This window comes from Somniosus microcephalus, chromosome 16 (assembly GCF_052327205.1).
Source record: "Somniosus microcephalus isolate GS21.2 chromosome 16, FLI_Smic_1.0, whole genome shotgun sequence".
In the NCBI taxonomy this organism is placed as follows: domain Eukaryota; kingdom Metazoa; phylum Chordata; class Chondrichthyes; order Squaliformes; family Somniosidae; genus Somniosus; species Somniosus microcephalus.
Window position 1 is genome coordinate 47,850,932 of NC_141002.1, and position 13,380 is coordinate 47,864,311.

Sequence of the window (13,380 nt, forward strand, 5' to 3'; positions counted from 1 at the left end):
AGGCCTTCCTCCCCTTGTTAAAGGGGAGGGGCCTAGCGCAGCGCGGCCCGGGGCCCAACCGGGCCACCAGGGATCGGAGTGCCGGCAAAAGAGCCCAGCACTCAAGAGAAGTGCCGGGCTCACGGTGCGCTGCCGGCACCCCACCAGGGGGGCTTCACAGGAGGCCGGGGACAGCAATGGGGGCAGGTGCTGGCAGGTGGCCAGCAACAAAAATGGTCACCCGGCACCTCCCCTTTAATTTGCACTGCCCCGATCCATGTACACCACCCTGACCCTGTCAGACATAATGTCTGCCGCTACCGAAGATCGTGGACGGGGCGCTGCGCACGGCAATGACGTAATTGCCGGAAGCGCAAGGTCACGGCGATGCAAACAGTTACCGCCGCCGCTAACCTCCCGCTGAATTTCGCGGGAGGTGTTAGCGGCGGCCGCGCCCGGGCGCTAGTTGTTTTGCGCCCCGTTAGAGGGCGCTAACGGGAGGCGCAAATCAACCAAATTTTTTCCCCTTAACTCTTTGTTAAGTGCTTGTTAACTGCTATTTTGACAGCCTTTTCCTATTTTTCCACATTTTCAACGGGTTTCACAACATTCGGAGATCACACCAGGTAAGTATGTCGGGAGGACCAATGAGCTGGATAGTTCACAGCTGCAACTGCAGTCTAAAATCTGCACACTCACATCTGTTCACTTTCAAATGTCAGAGTTTGCTGATTTCAGGATTTGGGAGACAGATTCTGTCTTGAGGCTGCAAGTGAGTGGTGTTAACTCTATATCCAATGTTACCTCCATTGCTGGACATAAAAGGCACTCTCAACCTTCACTGTGCCACCTCAAATTGTGAGCACACATATGGCAACGATGACAAACATTCATACAACATTAATTTATTCCAACAGAATAAAAGAACAGAAACTTAACATTGATTTCTAGCAGAACACCCAAGTGAGTACCCTTGTGATTATTTATGTGGCAACTTTCTCTTATGCGTGCTTCTACGTGGTGCTACCCCTGTGGCTTCAGCAGATGTAGAGGCAGCCTGCTCACTTCCCTGCTGCGCCTGCTTAGACGCCTTTGGCAGTCGTCCCCTGGGTTTTGGAGCCGGTTAAGGCCCCGTCAAAGTCTGCTCCTCCTGTGGCTGCACAGGGGCAGACTCAGCCATCACTGCTCGGGGAGTCATCTGGGGCTCTGACCGAGGGGTTGGCAAGGGGATGGAAGTTTGAGCATTTGGAGAGGAGCCCCCATTTGCATGTCCCCTCCCACCATCATCCCTCTCATAGGCCACCCACACTTCTCTGCTAGCAAGTAGCTGGAGAGCACCTTGCTGCACATCAGTGGGGCCATGAGGACCCGTGTCTGTGCTGACATTCCTCATAACAAGGACGTCCATGAACCTCTGGTTCCTCTCCATGATAGATGCCCATCTATCCTCCATAGCTGACCATCTATTCAGAAGTGTTACCATGTTGTTTTGAGTCTGGCGATTTATGTCCTCCATGGAGGTTGCCATCCTTTCCATGGCGGTACCTACATTTGCCATTGCATGTGCCACGGCATTACTCATGTTTGAGATGGACTCCTTCATTCTCTGCACACTCACAGTCACTGTGGTTGCAAACTCAGTCAGAGCCTCCTGCACTTGTTTCTGAAGCTCCAACGCTGCTCTCTTTCTGGATGGCCCCCGAGGCTCAGCTTCTACATGCAGCTGAGCAGAGCTAGGAGCCTCCTGCAGCCTCTGACGAGGACTCTCCACTGCTTTTCACTGTCTGCTCTTGCTCACTCATGAGTTGTGATACACCAGGTGACAACACTACTCTATCTCGCAAACTACCCACCGAAGTGTGCGTCTCTGCGCTGGTGCTGGGTGCGCTCATTTCTGCTGATGCTGCTCCCTCAGAGGCTGCAGGTTCCTCTGAGGAGCCCTCCGGCTCTTCCTCATGGACAGTGGGGAGGGGGGCTCTCGATGGTCCTGTGGGGGAGTAAAGGCATGAGTTAGACATGTGATATGTAGATTGCAGACACATCCCATTGCGCACATGATGAACATTCAATTTCTATTGACATCAGATCCCATATGTGTCACTCATGAAAGCCAAATAAGATGGATGGAGAAGCATTCTGTCACCAGGTTGTTCTACTGAGCCCTTCTTTCCGTCCCCCATTTTGAGCTGTTCCATTGATCCCGCAATGTTGAGAGCGGCCTCCTCAGCGTGGGTGAGCTGTGAGAACGATCGAAATCCTCCTCCTGTTCTCTCCCTTTCCCTCTTATTGTGGGCTCTCTTTTCCTGCAATGAGGGAAAGAAGTGGAGTTTCAGTGAGAGTGATGGAATGAGTGTAAAGAATGGATAGGATAGATGTTTAGAGGGAGACTGTGATGGAGTGGGTTCCCATTACCAAGTTCCCTCCTTTTGAGTTGTTAGTTGTTGTCATTGCATAACATTGAGGGTGGGTGTGAGGGGTGTATAGTAAGATGGGGAAGTGAATCTGTACATAGGGAAAGAGGGATGGGTGATGGTGCAAGGGATGTTGTGGTGAGTTAGGATGTGCAGGAGTAGGGTTGGCAATGCAGAGTGATGGGGATGTGATGACAGGCACAGCAGATTGAAGGTAAGTTTGCTTTTATACTCACTTTTCCAGAGCGCAGGAGATCATTGAACCTTTTCCTGCATTGGACCCAGGTGCATCTGAACACAGACCTGGCATTGACCTCCTCAGCTATTTGCAGCCTGGCTGCCTTTGTCTGCTGAGGAGGTTTCCTTCTTCCATCACCTGGGTATAGGACCTCCCGACATCCTCCACAAGAACATGGAAGGAGTCATCATTGAAGCGGGGAGCTGCTTTTTGTCTCTCTGCAGACATCGTGGAGAGCAGCAGCACTCGGGAGCATCAAAAACCACGTGAGATCTAATTGTGAAATGGCCCCCTTAAATACACCGGCTGCAAACACATCAGCAGAGCTCAGCAGACCCGCACCTTGTGATCAGGGCGGGTAATGCGCACGGCGGGCTTAACTCGGCCAATTAACAGAAAATTGTGTCAGCAAACCGGCTGGAAACGGGAGCAGGACTGGAACCTGCTGACTAAAAATCCCGACGTCAACCCGTCTCCAATCGGAAAATCCAGCCCAATGTTTCTGGTCGACGACCTTTCATCAGAAGTGGAAAAAGTTAGAGATGTAACAGATGCAGGGGCAGGGAAAGGGGGGAGAGGAGGAAAGAACAAAAGGGAAGGTCTGTGATAGGGTGGAAGGAAGGAGAGATTAAATGACAAAAGGGATGGTAGTAAAAAGCAAAAGGAGATGGTAATGGGACAAGAAAAGAAACAAAAGATGAGTCTAGATGAGGTGTAAATGGGTATGGCAGAAACATCAACAGCTGCCATGTGAAAAAATAGGGGCTGAGGTTATGGTCTGAAATTGTTGAACTCGATGTTGAGTCCAGAAGGCTGTAAAGTGCCTAATTGAAAGATGAGGTGCTGTTCCTCGAGTTTACATTGAGCTTCAGTGGAACAATGTAAGAGGCTGAGGACAGAGAGGTCAGAGTGGGAATGGAGCGGAGAATTAAAGTGAAAGGCAACTGGAAGCTCTGGGTCCCCCTTACGGACTGAACGGAGGTGTTCCACAAAGCGATCACCCAATCTGCGTTTAGTCTCCCCAACGTAGAGGAGACCGCATCGTGAGGAGCGAATACAGTATACTAAATTGCAAGAAGTACAAGTAAATCGCTGTTTCACCTGGAAGGAGTGTATGGGGCCCTGGACAGTAGGAAGGGAGGAGGTAAAAGGGCAGGTATTGCATCTCCTGTGCTTGCATGGGAAGGTGCCATGGGAAGGGGAAGGGGTGGTGGGGGTGATAGAGGAGTGGACCAGGGTGTCGCAGAGGGAGCGGTCCCTATGGAATGCAGAAAGGGGGGGAAGGGAAGATGTGTTTGGTGGTGGGATCACACTGGAGGTGGTGGAAATGGCGGAGGATGATCCATTGAATGTGGAGGCTGGTGGGGTGAAAGGTGAGGACAAGGGGAACCCTATCGTGGTATTTTGCTTTTGTAATAAAAAAACACTGTTGGTTTGGTTTGGTGTGTTACACAAACCTGACAAAGATTTTGCTTTTTTACTCACCGCAGCGTTGGTAGTGTATGTAAATTCTTACAGCGTGAACTGGACTGCCCGGATTCAGATCATCCTCACATTTTCTAAACTGATGGCACTGGGATTGATCATCGTTCCAGGGATGATGGCCTTGGCCCAAGGTATGATTTATCCATGAAAAGGCTCACAAGAAGAGACAAAAAGTTTCAAGTCACACATTTACAACACAGGAGGCCATTCAGCCCATCATACCTGTGTCAGCTCTCTGAAAGAGCTATCAACTTAGCCCTATTCCCCCTGCTATTCCCCTAACCCATTTTAACTTCTTAATTTTCAAACATTTATCCACTTCCCTTTTAAAAGCTATTCTGGATTCTGCTTCTATTCCCCCACTATTTTAGGTAGGGCATTCCATATACTAACAAACCTCAGTGTAAAAAAAATCTCTTAACCTCTCCCTTTGTTCTTTTGGTGATGATGTTAGATTTAAGCCCTCTGGTTATTGGCTCACTGATCAGTGGAAATAATTTTTCCCAATTTATCAAAATCTCTCATAATGTTGAACGCCTCTATCAGATCTCCTCTTAACCTTCTTTGTTGTAATAAAAAGAGCCCCAGTTTCTCTCGTCTCTTCTCATAACTAAAGCCTATCGTGCCTGGGATCATCTTAATGCATCTGTTCTCTACCCACTCCATGGCCTTGACATTCTTCCTAAAATATGGCACCCAAAACTGGACACAATATTCTAACTTCGGCCTAACCAAATATTTGTATAGCTTTAGCATTATCTCTTTGCTTTTGTTCTCTATACCCTTATTTTTAAAACCTAGGCTATGATATGATTTTTATTTACAGCTTTCTCAGCTTATCCTACCTTTTCTTTAAAAAAATTGTGTATCTGAACCCTACTTCTCTCCTTATAATATTTTACCATTTAGTGTATACAGACTCTCCTTATTCATCCTTCCAAAAATTATTCACCTTGCGTTTCTCTGCTTTAAATTTCATTTGACATATATCTGCCTAATCTACTAAGCTGTCTATGTTTTTCTGAAGTCAGATACAGTCCTCTTTATAGCTAACCACGCTCCCTAGACTTGTGCTGTCCACAAATTTTTATGCTGTACCCAAATCCAGATCTAGAGGGTCGTCACTATTGTAGGAATTATTAGCGGGGATGGGGTTATTGTCTCTGGCCAGTCAGAAGCCTCTGAGCTGCTCCAGAGCCCCGTGCAGTTTCGAAGCTCTCCCCTTTCCTGGTTCTGACCGCCGGACTTATTCGGTAGCGATGTAGACAGAAACGAGACTCGTGGTTGGGTGCAAAACAGACCAGTATTTATTGAAACATAAGAAAACAACTTAAAATAATGAATACAACACACCTGTGCTCGATACAGCACTTTTACTTAACACAGTACACTTAATGTCCACTACAGCACTCTTTTGCTTAGTGCAACACTCTTTTACTTAAATACAGTACTTTAATAGTACACTTATTTAAATACAGCACTTTTAACTAGTGCAGCACTTTACTTCTCACAGTACTTAGTGTCCACTACAGCACTCTTTTGCTTAGTGCAACACTCCTTTACTTAAATACAGCACCTTTAATACAGTACACTCTTACTTAAATACAGCACTTATAACTAGTGCAGCACTTTACTTCTCACAGTACTTAGTGTCCACTTCAGCACTCTTTTGCTTAGTGCAACACTGTTACTTAACAGGGGAGGAGAAAACGGACACAACGAGGGAAAATTGACTAAAATCACAATTTAACAAAAATCCCCCTTAATTCCCACCCATAAATACCTATCTAAGTTGCCTTGTGATAGGCCAGAAAAACTATGCTCACCAGTGAAACACCTGCTCTGTGCCCCTGCGGTCTTAGATTCTTCACCACCCTGAAATGGAGATACCCCAGTGTTTAAAAGTAACTGCTGGTATTCCACTCCCTTGGGCGAGCTCCTGAGTGGTAGATAGGGCATGGAGGTGAGGCTGCAGAGAGAGAGAGAGATGGCTTCTTGAGAAGCTATCTTATACCCCATTTGGGGCCGAAATCTTCCCACCCAAATCCGGATGTATCTGGGCTGAACAAAAGGGATCCAAACTGTCCCCATTGACTGTGATGGGGTTTGGATGAATTACCCATTTCCCTTATGATGGGTTTTTGAATGTATTCCCATTCAGCATGATGGGTTTGAATAGAGCTGTCTCGGTTTGAAAAAAACATGTCTATTTCCTTAATTGCTGAGTAAACAGCCCTTGGATGTTAGTGTAAACAAAGCCATTGTCCTGTGGTCACTGGAACCGCAATTGATTGGCAGTCTCAAGTGGTTAAGCCTTTGTGTCAACATTGTAGACTTCCTGTAAACAAACATCGATTGTCCTGTGGTGAAACTCCTCGAACTGCCTTTGATTGACAGTTTAAATACTCCATTGCTTCAGGGGCTGGTTTTTTTTTCTAAATCCTTTGTTGGCCATCTTTGATTTTCCCTTTCATATGCACACAGGCTGTGTGGTGTCTTCTGCCACGAGGTCAGACAGCCATCTTTGATTATCCTTTTCACAGCGCACACACACAGGTTGCATTTCAAGTCCTTTTTGTCAGCCCGTGCTTTGCAGAGAGACTGTCTTTTGTCTTCTGCCACAAGGTCTGATGGCCATTTTGATCCCTGGATTTTTAAAGGTATACTCTACCCAGGTTATCTTTAATCTTCGGCTGTAGAAATTTCAGAAATTCTTGCGAAATCTTACACTATTTATATCCTTCCAGCCTGAAAAAATCCATTAACAACAACTGGTATTTATATAGCATCTTTAACGTAGTGAAACATCCCAAGGCGCTTCACAGGAGCGTTATCAAACAAAATTTGACACTGAGCCACATAAGGAGATATTAGGGCAGGTGATCAAAGCTTGGTCAAAGAGGTAGGTTTTAAGGAGTGTCTTAAAAGAGGAGAGAGCGGTAGACAGGCAGACAGGTTTAGGGAGGGAATTCCAGAGCATAGGGCCTTGGCAGCTGAAGGCACGGCTGCCAATGGTGGAGTGATTAAAATCGGGAATGCTCAAGACGCCAGAATTGGAGGAGCACAGAGATCTCGGCGATAAACACTTCTGCCTGTTTTTTGTTCTTTAACCAACTCCCTATTCATGTTGCCACACTCCCTTTAATATCATGTGCCTTGATTTTATCAACAAGTCTCCTATGTGACACCTGATCAAACATTTTTTGAAAATCCATATACATAACCTCCACAGCATTTGTTTTATCAATTTAGTCCGTTATTTATTCAAAGAACTCTATTAAATTTGACAGGTGAAACTTTCCTTTTACCAATACATTTTGGTTGTCCCTAATTAACCCATGTCTTTCTAGGTGAGTATTAATTTTATCCCTTATAAGGTCGCTAGGAGCTTACCCACCAGTATTGTTAGGCTGACTAGTCTATAGTTGCTTGATTTTCCTTTTTTCTCTTTTTGAACATAAGTATTACATTGGCACAACTTCCATATTCAAGTACGTTTGAAAGACTGTGGTCAGAGCCTCTGCTATTGCCTCTCTGACTTCTCTCAACATTCTAGGATACGTGCCATCAGGACCCAGTAGCTTTTCCACTTTGCATTGCCCCAATTTTTTTCAGTACTACTTCCTTATCTATAGCGATCTTATCCAACTGCTCCATTTCCTCCTCTTGTACCCTTTTATTCTCACTGCCATAATCTCCTGTGAAAACCAAGACATTTAAGTGACTTCAATGGAATTGAGAATTGGCCAGTTTCTATAACAGGTGGCTGAACCACACACTAGTTTTACTCCTGGCGGTAACTTGAACATCTACACCTTAGTATTCCTGCCATTCCTTTTTCTTCCATATGAAGATTTCTGTTTCAATCTTTAATCGACCCTACTCTTTCTTTATTCTTTCACTTTTGTGTTTATAACATTCTTTATTATTACCCTTTATGTAAATTGCAGACTTTTTTCATACCACCTCTTAACTTTTCTAATCTATTTTTTCTCTTTCGATTCTCTATTTGGCTTGATTTTCTTTTATATTATTAGGTTTAGGTTGGTCATATACTTGTCTTAAAGCCGTATTTCAATTTTAATTTCTCTACTCATCCAAACATCTCCAGCTTTTGCTGCATCACTTTTACCTCTTGTGGGAATACATCTGGTCTGCACCCTCATCTCCTCTTTGAACATTCACCATGTTTTGTGTACTATCTTATTTGCAGATTTTTCTTTTCCTTTTATCGGAACTAGTTCCCTTTTTATTTCATTGACATTGGTGATTTTCCTGTCAACTACCTTTGTATCCTCTCCTTTTCAGTTTTTATATCAAGCCTAATTATATAATGGTCATGGAAATGTTCTCCTACCATTACATTATCTAAATAGCCTACTTCATTTCCTAGTACTAGATCCTGCACTGCCTCCTTCCTTGTTGGGCTAAAAATATACTGATCTAAAGAGATGTCCTGGACACATTGTAGAATATATATATATATATTATACATATAAAAACAGTAATGGTCAATGTCACTGTCTATGTGAGAACATGAATTCCATTTTGTAAGCTGTGTCTCTTGTTTCTACATGTGCCAGTTCAATTTTGCCTGGTCTGATACACCAATCTATAAACATGATATATTACATATGGGGTTCCCATTATATTTAGTGGACTTGATTCTTTATTATACTGTTAGTTAAAGATTTATTGAATATTGATACTCCCATAGTCCCAGTTGAACCAAAGTGTGGTGTATTTTCTGAAGACTTTGAAACCTATGAACCTTTATCTTGAATTGAACTCAGCTTCTCTTTTCACAGGTCGCTATGAAAACTTTCAAAATGCTTTTGACAGCAGTTCAGTCACACTAGACAGAATTCCACTGGCTTTCTACTCAGGCATGTTTGCTTACAGTGGCTGGTACGTAAGCACTTTGATGACTTCCAACATATGTGTGGGGGAGTAAGAGGAGACAAATGTTCACACAGCTTGGAGGGATAACTAGACTGAGCGTTACTTTTTCTTATTTTTGTCTCTCAGTGAGTTAAACTACACAGAGTTCATCCCTAGTCATATTTTTTCACTGAGCTAACTTTTTAATTCCTTCTGTTTACGGTGTTTATCTGTAGAGTGCTATGAGCATTGACTTCAGCCAACAGGTGATGAGATTGCAGGATCGCATCAGTGAACCATTCCACAACACAGGAATATACAAACATACGAATTAGGAGCAGGAGTAGGCCACTCAGCCCTTCGAGCCTGCTCTGCCATTCAATAAGATCATGGCTGATCTGATTACTCCACATTCCCTCCTGCCCCCGATAACTTTTCACCCCCTTGCTTACCAAGAATCTATCTACCTCTACCTTAAAAATATTCAAAGACTCTGCTTCCACCGCCTTCTGAGGAAGAGAGTTCCAAAGACCCACGACCCTCTGTGAGAAAAAATTTCTCCTCATCTCTGTCTTAAATGGGCGACCCCTTATTTTTAAACATGACCCCTAGTTCTAGATTCTCCCACAAGAGGAAACATCCTCTCCACATCCACCCTGTCCAGACCCCTTATATGTTTCAATCAAGTCACCTCTTACTCTTCTAAACTCCAGTGGATACAAGCCTAGCCTGTCCAACCTTTCCTCATAAGACAACCCGCCCATTCCAGGTATTAGTCTAGTAAACCTTCTCTGAACTGCTTCCAGCGCATTTACATCCTTCCTTAAATAAGGAGACCAATACTGTACACAGTACTCCAGATGTGGTCTCACCAATGCCCTGTATAACTGAAGCAAAACCTCCCTACTTTAGTATTCAATTCCCCTCGCAATAAATGAGAACATTCTATTAGCTTTCCTAATTACTTGCTGTACCTGCATAGTAACCTTTTGCGATTCATGCACTAGGAGACCAAGATCCCTCTACAATCTCTCACCATTCAGATAATATGCTTCTTTTTTATTCTTCCTGCCAAAATGGACAACTTCACATTTTCCCACATTATACTCCATTTGCCAGATCTTTGCCCACTCACTTAACCTATCTATATCCCTTTGTAGCCTCCTTATGTCCTCTTCACAATTTACTTTCCTACCTATCTTTGTGTCATCAGCAAATTTAGCAACCATACCTTCGGTCCCTTCATCCAAGTCATTTATATAAATTGTAAAAAGTTGAGGCCCCAGCACTGATCCCTGTGGCACACCACTCGTTACATCTTGCCAATCAGAAAATGACCCATTTATGCCTACTCTCTGTTTCCTGTTAGCTAACCAATATGTTACCCCCTACACCATGAGCTTTTATTTTCCGCAATAACCTTTGATGTGGCACTTTATCAAATGCCTTCTGGAAATCTAAGTACAATACATCCACCAGTTCCCCTTTATCCACAGCACATGTTACTTCCTCAAAGAACTCCTATAAATTGGTTAAACATGATTTCCCTTTCACAAAACCATGTGGACTCTGCCTGATTCCTTTGAACTTTTCTAAGAGCCCTGCTATAATGTCTTTAATAATAGCTTCTAACATCTTCCTTAGGACAGATGTTAAGCTAACTGGCTAACTGAATCAATAGCTCTCTTTGAAGGCTGATTATATAAGCTTGTATTTATTGCATGCTTGAAGCTTATCGTGGTCCAGTTGAATAGATGCATTGAACAAAAAAGGACTGTGTAGGAACGTGGGTTCCTAACTAAAAGACTGAGTTCTACTCAGGCGATCAAACAAAACGAACTTTAATGAAACAAACAGGCTTTAACAAGAAACTGCAGGATAACATCGAATGTAGGTCTGCTCTCTCTGGAGGCTCCATGAGGACTGCCCCTGCAGTCCTGTGGCTGACGTCATGACGTTATCACGTTTTCCCACCAGTGGGGGATCACGTGATGAACGGCGTGACGTCATCACGTTTTAGCCGCGCTGTTAAAGCAACCACACTCTGTACAGTTAAACAGCATAAATAAAGATACAGACTCAGACTGTAGCTAACATGTTGTTAAAGGAATTATGTACAAATGATCTGAGTCCTTGGGTGGCTCCGCCACATGCGCCCCCCCAGAATTGTCTTTAACAGCAAAAGTGAGACGTCGAAGAGGCCTGACAAGTCTGTCTGAGCGACTTCGGTAACCTTGCAGAGGAAGCTGATGGACGGTGGTTGAGCTGGCGGGCGGTTGTGGTTGAGCTGGCGCGGCGAGTGTGGTCGAGCTGGCGGGCGGCTGTGGTTGATCTGGCACGGCGGCTGTGGGCGGTCGGCCACGTTTCAGCGGTTGAGCGACGATGACTGGACGGTCCAGGTCCAGGTGAGCCGGCTTCAACCGGTCCACCGAAATGTGATCCGGCTTTCCTCCGATGTCGACCGAAAAGGATTTGTCTCCTGATTCGATGACGCGGAAAGGACCAGTGTAAGGGGGCTTGAGCGGATCCCGGTGAGCATTGTGGCAGATAAATATGTACTCGGCATTCTTCAGCTCTGCTGGCACGTGGGAGCTCTGTAAGCCGTGATTTGACGTAGGCACCGGAGCGAAGCATCTGGCCGCTTCCTGGTGGCTGACGAGTTGCTGGGAGGCGGACCATGGCTCTGTGGGAGAAGGGAGGAAATCCCCTGGTACTCGGAGAGGCTGGCCATAAACGAGTTCGGCTGAGGACGTTTGCAGGTCTTCTTTGGGCGCTGTATGAAGACCCAAAAGGACCCATGGGAGTCTGTCCACCCATCCTGCACCTTGAAGACTGGCCCGTAGGGCGGCTTTAAGCGACCTGTGGAATCGCTCGCAAAGGCCGTTCGCCTGTGGATGATAGGCGGTGGTGTGATGAAGTTTGGTGCCGAGCCCCTGAGCTACAGCGTTCCAGAGCTCCGAGGAAAATTGTGGCCCACGATCGGAAGAGATGCCTGCCGGTACCCCGAAACGAGCAACCCAACAGGAGATGAAAGCTCTAGCGACGTCTGCCGAAGTGGTGGAAACCAAAGGAATTGCCTCTGGCCACCTAGTGGTGCAGTCCACCATGGTGAGGAGATGTGTATAACCATGAGAAGGCAGAAGTGGCCCCACAACGTCCACATGCACGTGGTCGAAACAACGCTCCGGAACAGCGAACGTAGCCACTGGAGCTTTAACATGACACTGGACCTTGGCCTTCTGGCAGACCACGCAGGTGTTGACCCAGTCGCGGACATCGAGGTGCATACCCTTCCAGACGAACTTCGCCGACATTAGCTGTTGTGAAGCCTTCATACCAGGGTGCGACAACCCGTGTATGGCGTCAAACACCTTCTGGCGCCATGCGACTGGCACGATAGGTCGGGGAATGCCCATGGAGATGTCGCTAAGGAGCGTGGTGCCTGCGGCCTGGAAACTGACATTGGTCGCTTGGAAACTAGAGGGGACGGTTCTGTATGATTGGACCTCTGGGTCCGAGGCCTGATCCGCAGCCATGAGGGCGTAGTCAATCCCCAGGTGAACTGCATGGACCGTCGCGCAGGAGAGGCAATCCGCCACCAGGTTGTCTTTACCAGACACATGTTGAATGTCCGTGGTAAATTCAGAAATAAACTTCAGGTGACGTTGTTGACGAGCGGACCACGGTTCGGCGGTCTTGGCCATGGCGAACGTTAGAGGCTTGTGGTCAACAAAAGCCGTGAAGGGACGTCCTTCTAATAAGAACCGGAAATAGCGAATGGCTAGGAAAAGGGCCAGTAACTCTCGATCGAAGGTGCTGTATTTTTTTCATTTTTCCGTAGTTGACGGTTGAAAAACGCCAGCGGTTGCCACGTGCCGTTCACCCACTGTTCCTGCACCGCGCCGATGGCGTAGTCTGACGCGTCTGTGGTAAGGGCGATGGTGGCACCTGGAAGTGGGTGCGCCAGCATGGTTGCGTTGGCCAAAGCGCTCTTGGTGTTGACGAACGCCTGGTCCATCTCAGCCGTCCAGCTGATTAGATCCTTACCGGACTTGCCCTTGAGGGCCCCATACAAAGGCTGCATTAGCTGAGCCGCCTTAGGGACGAATCGGTGATAGAAATTGACCATCCCCAGGAACTCTTGCAGGGCCTTGACGGTTGGCGGGCGCGGGAAAGAGGTAACAGCTTACACCTTCGTCAGTAAGGGGACGGCGCTGTCTGATGTTATGCGGTGTCCCAAAAAATCGATCCGCTGCAGGCCGAACTGGCACTTGGCCGGGTTGATGATCAAACCATGCTGGCTGAGGCTTGTAAAGAGGGTACGCAAATGGGAGATGTGCTCTTCCTTGCTAGCGCTGGCGATGAGAATGTCGTCAAGGTAGACGA

The 13,380-nt window shown here is 46.2% G+C and overlaps 1 protein-coding gene across 2 annotated transcripts in view; it reads left to right on the forward strand.

The window, feature by feature from the left end:
• LOC147106132 (cystine/glutamate transporter-like) overlaps positions 1 to 13,380 on the forward strand; it is an 86,810-nt gene that overhangs the window by 28,747 nt on the left and 44,683 nt on the right. For both annotated transcript variants that reach the window (XM_086008943.1, XM_086008942.1), the window contains 2 exons: positions 4,119 to 4,244; positions 8,922 to 9,021. In XM_086008943.1, the coding sequence (XP_085865069.1) occupies positions 4,119 to 4,244; positions 8,922 to 9,021 (226 nt within the window). The remainder of the gene's footprint in view (positions 1 to 4,118; positions 4,245 to 8,921; positions 9,022 to 13,380) is intronic.